The sequence below is a fragment of the Leucopleurus acutus genome (genome assembly GCF_964270905.1).
Source record: "Leucopleurus acutus genome assembly, chromosome: 2".
Classification (NCBI taxonomy): Eukaryota; Metazoa; Chordata; class Mammalia; order Artiodactyla; family Delphinidae; genus Leucopleurus; species Leucopleurus acutus.
In genome coordinates this window covers 77211939-77227934 of record NC_139143.1, presented here as the reverse complement: position 1 = coordinate 77227934, position 15996 = coordinate 77211939, and the positions used below count along the sequence as shown (strand labels likewise).

General features: G+C 41.0%; 1 protein-coding gene across 5 annotated transcripts in view; it reads right to left on the bottom strand.

Moving 5' to 3' along the window:
• The window catches only part of DCAF8 (DDB1 and CUL4 associated factor 8), a 44143-nt gene that overhangs the window by 5542 nt on the left and 22605 nt on the right, over positions 1–15996 (bottom strand). For all 5 annotated transcript variants that reach the window (XM_082833498.1, XM_082833501.1, XM_082833497.1 and 2 more), the window contains 5 exons: positions 12676–12786; positions 3881–3953; positions 3297–3354; positions 2677–2784; positions 1166–1296 (listed from right to left, as the gene is read on the bottom strand). In XM_082833498.1, coding sequence (XP_082689624.1) covers positions 1166–1296; positions 2677–2784; positions 3297–3354; positions 3881–3953; positions 12676–12786 — 481 coding nt within the window. The remainder of the gene's footprint in view (positions 1–1165; positions 1297–2676; positions 2785–3296; positions 3355–3880; positions 3954–12675; positions 12787–15996) is intronic.

The following is a 15996-nucleotide window of genomic DNA, read 5'->3' as shown; positions in this document are numbered from 1 at the left end:
GAAGACCTATGGAAAAGTAGGAAATGAAGCAGGCAACCGTGAGACACACCTTCAAGTTCTAGACTCTTCTCCACTTATATTCAAGCCATAGAAGCTTTGGGTCTATACTGGTCCCAGGTCCCCAAAATTTAGAGGAAACCAGAAGAAAGTCTGAAATAGCCTCATACCAGGATAAGAGACACACAAGAAGAAATGGGATCCCAACTGCAATGAACCATTCTAAACTCTAAAACCACTCTGGATAAACCTCATCAAGAGACGGCTGGGCTCTTTGTAGCTCCCCACAGCTTAAGAGGAATGAAAAGGAAGAAAGAATAAACATCTCAGCCATCCCTTAGAAGCTCTTAACAAGACTGTCTTGGGTAGTCAGTAAAATGCAGTTGCCCAAACTGCCTCTTTCTTATCTTCTGCAGTCTGAAAACCTTGTAATAGAAAGCTACTGAATCCTTCTTGACTCTAGGTCTCAAAAAAGAAAAAACAAAAAAATTTATGGTTAGCTAGATACATCCTAAGAGCTGACCACCTTTCACTCCCCAACTCACGATCCTCAGGCTTCCTTTTTGCCCTATCTCTATGGAGGCTGTCTGCAGAACTCAAAGGACAGGCAGACTATGATATGATCATGGGTTGTATAGCAGTCAAACAACAACAACAAGAAAAATGGTCGCGGGGGTGAGCATGTTTCTCTCTCCCTGTATATGCATATATATTATGTGTGTTTGTATCAATATACAGACCATATTCTGATTTTCCCAACTGTCAGAAAAAATGCTCCTTCTAGCTTGTATCCGCTAATCCAGGATCTATTCAAGATCACTACTTAGCTACCTACTACTGTGTGTAGGATGGTGTGCCCTGAACGCTAATGCTTTTGTTTTGGAAAAGGTCCATGCCTAAGGATACCTCACTCAGGCCAGAGGTTCTTCCCTAAAATCCCTTTCTCCTCTTAATAAACCGTGCTGTAGAGGGGCAGAAGACAGGAAAGGGAAGAAAATATTCCATTAAAACCTCAGCACCCCCAGACTATACTGTCTTTTTATTTAGCTGGCTAGACCTCTAAGACGTGGTATTACATTGTCAGAGTGAGAATTCAGTGGCCCTGCTAAAGCCTACCTTAATGACTGGAGAGAGTAGAGAGCCAGCCAGCCCAGCACACCATACTCACCACGCCTCCCTTGTCCCCCTCCATGAACTGAATGATCTGGCAGGATGATTTCTCCCAGAGGAAGATGTGCCCGCAGTCACTACCGCTCACCACAAACTCACTCTTGGGGCCATAGAAATTGACGCCTTTTACTGAAATGACAAATGAAGGAATAAACCACATAAGAGTTGGCATCAGGCCGACATATATTTACCTCACAGGAAATTTAGTTATTCACAAATCTAAATCAGCTAAGAGCCAAAGAATTTCTTTCACTTTCACAAAACAAATCAAGGGATTATGCATGTATAATAGACAGAATAAAAATCACACCAGTTCCAGAGACTATTTATATTCTCCTAAAGAGGCCCATAGAGCTGAGGAGTTTGCAGTCCTTAGCAACAGCCTCAGTCTCAGTAGTTTGCACCCTACGGAGCAGCCATAGGCCTCACTAATGCCTCACCTGTCCCAACCTGAATGGCCCCAGCTCTGCCCACTCCTAGGCAGCACTGTCCTATGCCCTAGGATTATCCTTGGTATGTGTGCTTCACTGGTACCTTGTCAATGCTTCCTGGGTCATTAGGTGACCTAAGACTGATGAAGGTATATGCCACAACTGCCTATAAGAAGCACCTGAACTGTGCGTGTTACCAAGACTGAACAACAGGGTTCCCCCTGAAATTAGTAAGAGAAACCAGGAGTCCCAACTGCTACATCCAGTTCCATACCAATCATGAGACTGGAATACTTCCTTCTGTATGCCCAAGGACTAAGATCCAAGTACAGGTTTTTCCCTCTCCTCTCACCAGCTCAAGAGAAAAAAGGAAAACTAACTGCTCTCCCCAGTCAACATTATGACAGACATCTGACAGGAGCACTAATAACAACAAAGAGCAGTGATTCCAACTTTTCTGTACATTAGAATCAAAGGGAGCTTTTTAAAAATCCTAATCAATGTGCACCCCACACCAATTAAGTCAGAATGGATGGGTATGGAAGCCAGGCTTCAGTATCTTTAAAAGATTGTCAGGTGACTTCATTGTACATCAAAGTTTGGGAACCACAGACAGAACAAAAAGGGCCAATCGTCACTGCAAACTTGGGTGAGGTGCCATCACCATTTCTCCTCTTCTGCCTCATTCAAAAGAATTATTCCCTCCTCTTCCCTTTAAGTACAAGCTCACCCCCCTATTTTAGGCAATTCAGTACCACTAACTAAGGAGGGCTTTCCCAAACTCCCTAATAAGTCTTTTAATCCTGAAGCTACCTGAAATCATAAGAAAAATATAGTCAGTCGAGTCTCCTTACACCCAGACCCAGTAACATCCCTGTAGTGGTGAGAGATGCTCCCGAGCCCTCTCTCCTCTAGCACAGGAGGGCCTATGAAAACTCCAGCCCAATTAGGCTTGTTGTCACTTGGTGACAGATGGCCTACTCCTTTAGGTAGTTCTTATTTGCACAACCTGCATGAGATACTGTGGTTCTTCAAACCAACAGACTTGGGGTACAGAAACCTAGAAAGACAGTCTCACCTGTGGCGTTATTTCTGTGGCCCTTATATCTCTTAATATACTGGGCCCCATCACTGTGAGAGGAGTTGAAGAGGTAAATGTCTTCATCATTGTAACTGGCCAGGAGCTCTGCCAAGAACAAGCACACAGCAGTGAAGGCAAAGGCTGAAAAAAGCTAGGACCAGGAGTTGGGGGTTGGGGTGGGGCTTCTTGCCAGTAGTGCCCCCTCCTAATACCCAGGTATAGCACCCATCTTACTCAGTTGGAACAGCAGGCACTTCAGGTGTCTAGGGTAGACTAGGAACATGCTGCCAACCCAGGGGTAGCAGAATGCCCAGGAAGATCATACCCATTAATTCAGGAATGAGTCAAAGGCATAAGAACCTGCTCAACCAAATAGCCTGGGCTTTAGGACAAGCCCTGCCAAATATCATCTGCAGCATTCTGCAAGTGCCTGGCATCTTCAAGGGTCATCTGCTGCATCCTCCCGCTGTGTGCTCACCATCAGCAACTACTCCCCAGCTGCTCCACTCGGAGCTATAGCACAGTGGTGAGCACTGGAGGGCACATGCCTCACTGGCTCAGCAGCTCCCTAGACAGAGGGGGCATGCCAGCCTAGGAGCTGGGCCCTGCTCACGTACCTGTGCCGTCGTGGCTGTACACAAGACAGGTGATGTTTGCTTTGGACTCACTGTTCACCTGCAATAAGGAGCAGATACTGACTGATGCCCCACCCCCCCATTTGTTATACCACCTTCAGGAAACAGGTTTTCCTTCAAACTCCCCTGTATCCTCTCCCAGAGATAGACAGATAGAGATAGAGACAGAGAGAGAGAAAAAGAGAGAGACAGGGAGAGAGAGGAAGATAGACAGAGAGATAGAGACAGGAGTACAACTGATGAAACTTGACCACCTCGGGGGGAGAGGTCTTTCTACTGGTTGTCTTCTGTGTGCTAGCCATTTCATATATACATTATCTCATTAGGCCTTACCATCATGGTACAAGGCAGTTATCTGTATCTCTATTTTGTCAATAAGAAAACTGAGGCTAACAGAGGTAAGGTGACTGCCCAAGATCACAAAACTGGTAAGTGGTAGAGCCAGGATTCAAATCCAGGTGTCTGACTCCAAAGTCTAAGCTCTTCCCACCATACCAACAAGTTTGGGGGCAGGCTTGGGGTTGAGTCAGGGAAGCCTGGAGCCACTGGCCCTTCATGAATCTTACCAGGTGATGAGGGCAGAATTTCTTGAGTACTCCATTGTTTTCATTCTCATCAATTTTCCTCTGGTCATAAATCCTACGGTGGAAGAAGCAATGAAAATGTCAAAATTTACAAACATCCCTTGAAGAGTTGCAATTTGATGTAGTGGCAGGAACACTAGTCAGCTGGATGTCAGGACAGATAAAGGACATTCCCCAATTAGGCTTCTGGCTCAGGTTCTTCCTCAAAAATCTTCTCCCACCCCTCTTCCAAACCAAAACTCTTATCCAGGTACTTCTCATTTCAAGTAGTAATTCTAAATTATATTATTTTGAAGTGGCTTATCTCTTCTCTCAGCTTTTATATCATTTACTGTTTATCTGCACTGAAATAACATTATTATAGAAGAGGCTTTTGCATGCATGTTGCCTCCCCAATATGGTTTATTACTCTTGGGCAGAGACCATGCTTTATGTAAGTCAGTGGGTCTTGAATCCCTTTTTGAAATTTTATTTGGCTAGTTCTTCCCAAAACTATTACAAACCAACACCTATATCTCAAGACTCACTCTCTCCTTCCTTCATTCTCATCAAGCATCAAACTACCTTCACCTTCCTCATCTTTCCAATCCAAACTTTAATCATTTGTGCAACTATTTATGACACATGGATTAGGTGCCAAGTATTATGCCAGGTGCTAGAAATATAGTGAGGAACAAGACAGATCTAGTCTCTGTCTTCACCCATCAGTCTCCTCCAATCTCAGAGTCTCATCCCTCCACAGCTGCTCTTAATCTCATCCCTCCAAGGACCTTGTTTGATTTGATTAGTCCATTTCTCACTGATTAGTCCTCTTCCTCACCATTGTCCCATTTCTAAAAATCCTTCCACTGACCTCTCCTACTCTGGCTTTTCCTGTCCTTCCCCCCTGTAGTAGAATTACTGAAAAGAGCAATCTGCATTCAACATTTTCACTCCCTCACCTCCTATTCATTTCTCATTCCATTCTAATCTAGCTTTGGCCTTCAACTCACTACTGAAGCTTCTCTGGCTAAAGTCATCAGTAACCTAACTGCCAATACCAACAAGATACTTTTTTAGGTCTTTCTCTCTTGTCTTGACATTGTTCATTACTCCTTCCCTGAAACACTTTTTTCCCTTGATTTCCAACCACCCTTTAATGTTGTTCATAGGCTTGTCTTTTGTCTACCCCTTAAATGCTGATGTTCCTCAAAGGTCTGGTCTTAAGTACTCCTCTGATTCTACATAAGGAAATTTTAAAACCTAGAGTTCAAGTATATGTGAATGCCCAGAAACTGTGCTTATGTGTATTTTTCCTGGGAGAAGGGATCATGGTTCTCCTTATATTCTCAAAGAGGCCAGAGACTCAAAAGGGAGGAAGAATTCTGCTCTATACTTTCTTTTGGTAATCAAATTCCATTAACACTTTACCACCTATATGTGGATATGTCTCTTAAATCTGTGTCTCCAGCCCACACTTGTTCTGAGTGAGCTCTAGATTTATATCCACACGCCAAATGAATGTTGTAATGGAATGCCCAAAAGTAAAATCATTCTCCTTTGTAAGCTAAGATCATTCTAGACCTACCCTTTCCCCCAAATCTTTGTTAATGGCACCATCCTAAATTCAGGTGGCCAAACCAGAAATCAGGTCCTTTCTCGATGTATCTAGTTTCTTTCCTGTCGATTTGACTTCCTGGGTATATTTCTTGACTATATCTGCTTTCTCCACCCTTAGGCATTTTTTGCCTACATTATTTATAGTAACCTTCTGATTTCTTTGCTCATACTGTCACCAGAATTATGTCTAAAATGAAAAATTTAATGTAAATTCCCTGCTTAAATCTCTTCAGTGATTTTGTACTTTCTACTAAATAAAGTCCAGACTACTTAGTATGGCTGCCTATCACTTCTCCAAGATCCTATGCATTATACAGAAAACAGAAAAACTATGCTTCCTTGAACATACCATGTCACATCTTGTTATCCTAATTCTACACATATTGTTCCCTCTACCTGAAATACTTCCCATTTGCCTTTAATATTTCCTCTGTGAGAAAGAACAGCATAGTGAAATGGTTTCCACCATATTTAAGGCGTCTGAACTGAGTTCAGATACTATGCTACTTACTAGATGAGCAATACTGGGTAAGTTACTTAATATTTTTAATCCCTATATATATCTGCTTCTCCCGAATCCTCCTTGAAGGCAGAAACTATGTCTAGTCAAGTGTGTACCTAGCACACAACAGATGCTCAGTAAATGCTGGATGAATAAATGAACAAATTAAGTATTCTCCATAATCCATTAATATCTTGCATAAATAGACTATCCAGGAAATGTTTTTTAAATGAACCAATAAAAAAATAAGACAAACAGGAGACTGCTGTACTACCAATTACTACTCTTCAGCAAATATAGCAGCTGATAATCAGATTATTTTCCCTCTAAACTAAGTCTAAATCAACAGCTCTCAAATGTCACTAAGACATCATTATCTTCCCAAGTCATCAAATTAGTAAAAAATTTTAAATATTCAGTATCTTGTTGTATGGACCATTCCATGTTCCTCTGTATCCAATGCTCTTCTTTATGAGGAAATCTTTACCTACCCTCCTCCCCTTTCTTCCGTAAGTATTTATTAAGAACCTACTATATTCTAGATATGATGTTTGAGACTAGAGATTGGCAAACTTTTTTTAAAAATTTATTTATTTAATTTTTGGCCGCGTTGGGTCTTCGCTGCTGCGCATGGGCTTTCTCTAGTTGCGGCGAGTGGGGGCTACTCTTCGTTGCGGTGCGTGGGCTTCTCATTGTGGTGGCCTCTCTTGTTGGGGAGCATGGGCTCTAGGCACACAGGCTTCAGTAGTTGTGGTGCACAGGCTTAGCTGCTCTGTGCCATGTGGGATCTTCCTGGACTAGGGCTTGAACCCGTGTCCCCTGCAATGGCAGGTGGATTCTTAACCACTGTGCCACCAGGGAAGCCCCGAACTTTTTCTTAAATGGCAAAGCAGTAAATATTTTAAGCTGGCAGGCCATCCAGTCTCTGTCACAGTTTCCAAACTCTGCCACTGTAGCATGTCATGGATATATGTGAACAAATGGCTATGGCTGTGTTCTAATAAAACTTTATTTACAAACACAGTGTAGACTGCCAAGCCCTGTGCTAGACAGTGGTGATACAAATACAAAAACAATTCCCCTATTATCTGCGCATAGGACAGGACCTTGACATTAAAAAAAAAATTTTTTTTAACTTTTAAGACTATTTTCTTAAAGCAGTTTTAGGTTTACAACAAAACTGAGAGGGCAGTATAGAGGTTTTTCATATACTCCCTACCCCCACACATGTATAGCCCCTCCCATTAACAAAATCACTCATCAAAACGGTAGTTTTTTTTTTTTAAACCAAGGATGAACCTATACTGACATGATAATCACTCAAAGTCTATAGTTCACCTGAGGGTTCACTCGTGTACATTCTACGGGTTTGGACAAATGTATAATGACGTATATCCATCATTATAATATCATAGAGTACTTTCATTGCCCTAAAAATCCTCTGTCCTCTGCCTATTCATCTCTCTTGCCCCACCCCACCCCTGGCTACCACTGACCTTTTTCTTATTTCCACAGTTTTGCCTTTTCCAGAATGTCATACTGTTGGAATCATACAGTATGTAGCCTTTTCAGATTGGCTGATTGGCCTTTTTTTTCACTTAGTAATATGCATTTAAGGTTCCTCCATGTCTATTCATGACTTGATAGCTCTTTTCTTTTTAGTGCTGAATAATATTCCATTGTCTGGATATACCACCATTTATTTATCCATTCACATACTGAAGAACACCTTGGTTGCTTCCGAGTTGTGGCAGTTATGAATAAAGCTGCTATAAACATCCACGTACAGGTTTCTGTGTGGACATAACTTTTCAACTCCTTTGGGTAAATACCAAGGAGCCTGACTGCTGGATTGTATGGTACCAGTGTGTTTAGTTTTGGAGAAACCGTCAAACTGTCTTCTAAAGCGGCTGTATCACTTTGCACTCCCACTAGCAATGTATAAGAGTTCCTGTTGCTTCACAGCACTCACCAGCATTTCGTGCTGTCAGTGTCCTGGATTTTAGCCACTCTAATAGATGTGTAGTGGTATCTCACTGTTGTTTTAATATGCATTTTCCTGATGACATATAATGTGGATCATCTTTTCATACACTTGTCATCTGTGTATCTTCTTCAGTGAGGTGTCTGTTAAGGTCTTTGGCTCACTTTTTAATTGGGTTGTTTTCTTGTTGTTGAGTTTTAACAGTTCTTTGTATATTTTGCATAACAGTCCCTCATCAGATGTGCCTTTTGCAAGCATTTTCTCCCAGTCTGTGGCTTATCTTCTAATTCTCTTGAAAGACAGTGTCTTTCACAGAGCAGAAGTTTTTAATTTTAATGAAGTCTAACCTATCAATTACTTCTTTCATGGATGTCTTTGATGTTGTATCTAAAAAGGCATCACCGAGGGACTTTCCTCGTGGCCCAGGGGTTAAGAATCTGCCTGCCAATGCAGGGGACACGGGTTCAATCCCTGGTCCAGGAAGATCCCACATGCCATGGAGCAACTAAGCCCGTGTGCCCCAACTACTGAGCCTGTGCTCTAGAGCACACGAGCCACAACTACTGAGCCTGCATGCCACGACTACTGAAGCCCACACACCTAGAGCCCGTGCTCCACAACAAAAGAAGTCACTGCGATGAGAAGCCCATGCACCACAACGAAGACCCAACACAGCCAAAAATAAATAAATAAAATAAACTTTAAAAATAATAATAATAAAAAAATAAAAAGGCATCACCATACCCAAGGTCTTCTAGGTTTTCTCCGATGTTATCTTCCGGAGTTTTATAGTTTTGGGCTTTACTTTCAGGTCTATGATCCATTTTAAGTTAACTTTTGTGAACTATGTAAGGTCTATGTCTAGATTCAGTTTTTACATGTGGATGTCCAGTTCTTTCAGCACCATATATTGAAGAGACTATCTTTTCTCCATTTGTTGCCTTTGCTTCCTTGTCAAAGATAACTTGACTGTATTTATGGGGGTCTATTTCTGGGCTCTCTATTCTGTTCTTTTGATCTATTTGTCTATTTCACCAATACAATGCTGTCTGAATTACTGTAGCTTTAGAGTATTGATAGGTCTTGAAGTTGGGTAGTATCAGGCTTCCAGCTTTGTTCTTCTCTCTCAATACTGTGTTGGATATCCTGGATCTTCTGTCTCTCCACACAAACTTTAAGAAGCAGTTTGTCGATATCCATAGAGTAACTTGCTAGAATTTTGATTGGGATTGCACTGACTCAACAGATCAAGTTGGGAAGAACTGACATCTCCACATTATTGAGTCTTCCTATACCCTGGACATTTTAAATCAAATAAAGAATGGTTTCAGCACTGTCTGAACACCCTTACTGCATTCCTCTCCATAGGCCTCCAGGTGCCCACGAATTTGTTACCTTAAGCCTCTCTCTTCCCTCCTCACCTCCTCTTCCCCCAACTTGCTTTTAATCTAGTGTTCTCTCAATGTTGCTGATAAAGATAGGGGAGCAAACTGACTATTTATTGACTGTGTTTTATAAACCAGGGCCTATACCAAATCCTTTAGCAATAAATTTACATGTCAACCAATCACACTGCCAAATCTATCACAGGATTCATTCACCTGATACATTCTCCTTTTCTTCACTCCTGTAAATTCTTAAACTAACCTAAAAAGGATTTAGTGGCAGAAACTCAAATCTATACCACCCTCCACTTGCCTACCTTTTTTCTTTCTCCCTGCCCATTCCCCCTTTTTGGTCATATTCAAAAAAGCATGACTCTCTTAAATGCTCCTTCACAATCCTAAACTAAAATTCAGTATTTATGATGTGAAAGTCTTGAGGATGAGTAAGCTATTTCTCTGTATTCCCCTAAAGGAATTCCTTCAAGCTAGTGAAAGCTAATGGTGTTATGATATAAAATATTCAGCAAAAGTATTTTCAAATTTGTACTGGCAGGTGAGCCTAAAGTTCTTTCAAAGAAAGAAACAGAAAAGAGGAATTCCAAAACATTCAACTGGCTGAACTGAAGAGGTGCCAGAGAAATTGAGGATGATCAGAGAAGAGCTAGGGTGTGGAAGGGCCATCTGCTCATACGCGATCAGTGTGCCTCAAAATATACACATGATTTTGTCGTGTAAACAGCCTATTACGTGCTGAGAATTTGGCATGTACAAAGGGATAAAGGATATTGAGGCTGATAATAAATAGAAGATCTGAGTATTTCTCCTTGTGATGAAATGCTAAAACTAATTTCCAGCCCCACTCTCACCCTGAGAAAGTATTAGCTCTGGATAAAAGCATTATCAATTGCAGTTCTCAATACAGCCAATGCCTCCACTCTCCTCCAAACATCAAGGTCCTAGTGCTTGAATTATCTAGAGACACAGACTTTTCCATGAATCCAGAGCTCTAAGCAGGAAATGCAAATTTAAAAATTCAGTAAATGCTTGATTTGGAGGAGGTAGCACCTGAAAGTTCTGACAACTACTACCCCTTTTTAGATCAACAGCTTATCTTAAAAAAAAAACTACTGCTAAACATTTGCTATTGATCAATAGAGGAAAGGAATTTAGAAGGCAAGGGAAACAGGGGAAGAAGAAGAGAGCAACAAAGTTGCCCAGTTCTCTTGTGGCAGGATTCTTCAACAAGTTAAGATCATCTCTCAGGTATTTCTAAAAATTTAGTCCCATCCCTGTGATTATTAATAAAATTAATTACAGAATACAGTTATAAAAATATCCTCTTATTTAAAAAGGAAGATGGGACTTCCCTGGTGGCACAGTGGTTAAGAATCCGCCTGCCAATGCAGGGGACACGGGTTCGAGCCCTGGCCTGGGAAGATCCCACATGCTGCAGAGCAACTAAGCCCGTGCGCCACGACTACTGAACCTGTGCTCTAGAGCCCGCAAGCCACAACTACTGAAGCCTGCATGCCTAGAGCCTGTCCTCCCCAACAAGAGAAGCCACTGCAATGAGAAGCACACGCACCAAAACAAAGAGTAGCCCCTGCTCTCTGCAACTAGAGAAAGCCTGCGTGCAGCAACAAAGACCCAACACAACCAGAAATAAATAAATAAAATAAATAAATTTATAAATAAATAAATAAAAAGGAAGATAATGCTTTTCATCCACCACCAGGAAAGCATAAAGTCATTCATTCTTCTAGTGATGTTTTCCTTCCTCCCTTTCAAACTGATGATCTGTTGGCAACCAAAGAAAGATACTTAAAAATAGGCCAATTGCACCATCAAAAAATCTACAAACAATAAATGCTGGAGAGGGCATGGAGAAAAGGGAACCCTCTTGCACTGTTGGTGGGAATGTAAATTGATACAGCCACTATGGAGAACAGTATGGAGGTTCCTTAAAAAACTACAAATAGAACTACCATACGACCCAGCAATCCCACTACTGGGCATATACCCTGAGAAAACCATAATTCAAAAAGTCATGTACCACAGTGTTCACTGCAGCACTATTTACAATAGCCAGGACATGGAATCAACCTGTGTCCATCAACAGATTAATGGATAAAGAAGATGTGGCACATATATACAATGGAATATTTTTCAGCCATAAAAAGAAACGAAATTGAGTTATTTGTAGTGAGGTGGATGGACCTAGAGTCTGTCATACAGAGTGAAGTAAGTCAGGAAGAGAAAAACAAATACTGTATGCTTACACATACATATGGAATCTAAAAAAAAAAAAGTGGTTCTGATGAACCTAGGGGCAGGACAGGAATAAAGATGTAGACGTAGAGAATGGACTTGAGGACACCGGGAGGAGGGGGAAGGGTAAGCTGGGACGAAGTGAGAGAGTGGCACTGACATATACACACTACCAAATGTAAAACAGCTAGTGGGAAGCAGCCGCATAGCACAGGGAGATCAGCTCGGTGCTTTGTAACCACCTAGAGGGGTGGGATGGGGCAGGGGAGGGAGATGCAAGAGGGAGGGGATATGGGGATATATGTATGCATATAGCTGATTCACTTTGTTATACAGCAGAAACTAACACAACACTGTAAAGCAATTATACTCCAATAAAGATGTTAAAAAAAAAATAGCCCAATTGGATAGGGATGGGATATAATTGTGACAAAGGGCCAGAAGGAAACTAACTGAATCCATGAACTCTGTTTTCCTCAGGATATATCTCAATAGACAGTGTTACAAGAAATGTTCATAGTAACAAAGATATACTATGAACAAAGATGTTCATAGTAACAAATATATCACTAAAGATAAAGAAAAGTGGTTCAGGATACTGGGAGCCAAAAACCTGAAGTTCACAATGAGTACTCCCAAGTCAAATTATTTCTGTATCTGAAACCAGCATTCAAAATTTCTAGTACGTGTTAATTTACATATGAAAAATGGTGGAAAATATTTACTAAGAGAGCACTTGCTAGTAAACCTGGGTTTATGCCTAGCTGCTATGTGGAGAACTTGGTCAATTCATCAAACTTCTTTAGAACTTGATAATATCTATAACATGTTAAGCCATCCCTCAGAGATTGCTACATTAGGGAACAGAATATGTCAGAGGAAGTTTGAACTCTTTGGAAGATGGCAAAAAATTAAAGATGGTGGTTAATGAACTCCTAGGCAATTCATAGCTTTCCGTAAGGTAGTAGTACACAAGCTGGTAGTACACAATACATCACAGTCTCAAACTCTCAAAGACACAAAAGAGCCACAGACTCACCTTACAAACTGATCTCGTCCACCCACTGCAAACTGGTGGGTATTGGCAGGATTCACATAGATTGTATACAGCCCCACCTTCTTCTCCTTTTCTTTTGTCACCACCAGTTTCCTTCAAGAGTAGAAAAGTATAAAAGTTATATTCTCCAAAAGATCCAGATAGTCATGGCAAGTGAGAATAAAGACAGTAACACACACACAGCTAATAAGAAACCAAACAGATTCTCACTTGGAAAGAAAGAAAGAAGTGGTTTTCTTTGTTTGTACATTGGAACAAGAATAAAAAACAAAACCCACCACCATATATATTTACTAAATGCTACTTTGGAGATGGAAAAAACATGTAGTAATTTTCTGGTGTTCCTCAAGAAGTATAAATTAAAGGTGTATGTAAGTATTGCTCCTCATTAGCCTTAGCTTGAGTCTAATATGATGACAACCAATCATTAAAGAGACAATACTACCCACATCTTCCTATCCTTTACTTGTAAGTACATCTTCCCAATCATCTGGGAGCAGGGAGTGAGGGAAGGATGAATCACAGAAACAGTGGATAGAAAAGACCTTAAGGGGGACTTCCCTGGTAGTCCAGTGGGTAAAACTCTGTGCTCCCAATGCAGGGGACCTGGGTTCGATCCCTGGTCAGGGAACTAGATCCCGCAGGCATGCCACAACTAAGGAGTCAGCATGCCACAACTAAGGAGTCAGCATGCCACAACTAAAAAGTCCAAACGCTGCAACAAAGATCCCACGTGCTGCAACTAAGACCCCGCGCAGCCAAAATAAATAAAAATCAAACATTAAAAAAAAAAAGGAAAAGACCTTAAGGTCAGAATCTATCTCCCAGATTCCAGAGAAGTGTCATTTAAAACCCAGCTTTAAAAATGCACGATGAAAAACAACAAGCAACGGTTAATACAAAGGAAAACAGTATTAGTCTTCCCTTATTTGAAGCATATTAGGAGCAGAGGTTCTTGTCAAGACAGCTGTTTTTAATGCTGAAAAATTATTTCTAAAGTATTCTTCTGGTTGTACCACAAAAAAGGGTGATTCTTAGGAGGGCATGGGACCCCGAGGAAACCTTTAAAATTTCAGAGTTTTAGCCAGAAGATTTTGGCCAAAGAGCCATAGTTTTGTCCCACCTTAAGGGTGGCCCTATTAATACTCCTCCCAGATTGAAGCGTTCATCCTGTCAAATATGACATCATAAAGATTAGTAAATTTATAGAAAAAGGAAGACAGGAAAGGAAGGGACTGGGCTTTAGCTTGCTTGCTTTTTTTTTTTTTTTAACTGCTGAATAATATTCCATTATCTGGATATACCACAGTATATCCATTCAGCTACTGAAGTACATCTTGGTTGCTTCCAAGTTTTGGCGATTATGAATAACAGCTTTCATTTTTAATTCTAAGCTTTTGCTCATTTCTGGTGCTTACAGAAAATGAAAAGAACTATAACTATGACAATAAGTTTCTTTGTAAATGATGTTAGCATCCTCTCTGAATGGTCAAAGTCACTCCATCCTAGACTGCTCTAGGCAAAGGAGAAATTTAATTTTAAAATCTCTGCAGCCTTCCGTTAAAAGAATAGTGTACAAAGGTCATTAAAAATAAATGTCATTAGGGAAAACACAAATACACACATACCCAAAACACAAGGCAGAAAACAAGTCAAAAAAAAGTTTCAGGAACAAAACTAGCAATGGAGAAGAGGCAGCTCTAATTTGGGCTTTAGATATAGAAGAGGAATAGGAGCAGCTGCTGCTCTTTTTCAGAGAAACATCTCATTTCCTCAACAATTTGGATTTTTAGGAGAGGGTCAGACAAACATAACAGTTACCATGCAGAAGCAAAATGAAGAAAGTGAGGGGATAGATTATGAAGTACTGGCTCCACTGTCATCTAATCCTGACAAAGAACTCAATCTTCTATGCCTCCATTTATTCACCTAAAACAAACAATTCTCTCTCCTAATGCATAAATGCACAGAGCACCTTGAGCCCTATGGGGAAAATGCAGAGGTGCTATAAAAATGATTGATAGGGCTTCCCTGGTGGCACAGTGGTTGAGAGTCCGCCTGCTGATGCAGGGGACACGGGTACGTGCCCCGGTCCGGGAAGATCCCACATGCCGCAGAGCGGCTGGGCCCGTGAGCCATGGCCGCTGAGCCTGCGCGTCCGGAACCTGTGCCCTGCAACGGGAGAGGCCACAACAGTGAGAGGCCTGCGTACCACAAAAAAAAAAAAAAAAAGATTGATAATGGCAGCAGGAAAAAAAAAGTTTTGACACCAGAGCAAGGCAGCGCACAAAGCCATATGAAACAAATTTACCAAATTCTGCCTTAAAATTTGCAGTCTTTAGCGGGCTGGTATGTTCCAGGAAAAAGGGAAAAACAATTACAGATCAAACCAACGGATTCCTCTGAAGAATATCTCAAACTAGCTTCCGCTGGCTAAATGAATATCCCACCCACAGCTCCAAATCCAACTCCTCCTATGATGTTAGCCAATATCACCAGATTCCAGAATCTCAGCTATTATGTACATACAAAAGAAAAATTCCCCTATGCCAACTTCACACACAAAAGTGTCTCTGATATAAGCAGATGTTCAGGCACCAGCTTAACACATACGGATACACATTCTAGCCATGACCTTCACATTCAGTCCTCATTCTAGCCTTCCACTAATTCAACCCCTAAAGCAAAAACTTTCTTAAGGCCAGAATCTGGACCTCCTCCTACTCTAAGTTTCTCCTATGTTCCCCCTTTTAGTTTCTATCCCACCTATTACTGCTTGCACCTAGATCCACTGATCAACTCTCAGCCAGACTTTCTGCTTACACCTTTTCATTACACATTCAGTAATCTGCCAGTCATGTGTACTCTGCCCATTACTTGAACCAGATTCCCAATTTCTTGTGGCCTAACAGTAGTTTTCCTCTGAACCTGATCCATAGGATCTCATTCAGCTTCACAACACTGTACCAGAGCAGACCAAACAAACTCATATCATTTTTTCCATCTCAGCCCTTCCACTCCACTCTGGAAAACTTGCTGATGTTCCATTATCAGCACAGAATCATGGAACTTGAGAACTGAAAATAACAAACATCATTCAGTTTAAGAGATTAAATGATTTTCTCAAAGCTATATAACTGCAGGCTAGTACTAGAAGGCAGATCCCTTGTCACCCAGGCCTGTTCACTTTCCAGGAGAAATCCATTCATTATCTCTCAATCTTCATCCTCTTAAGTTTTATATAAATAACCAGTATATCCTTTCCACAAGCCAAAAACATTTGCATCCTTTAACCACTATTTT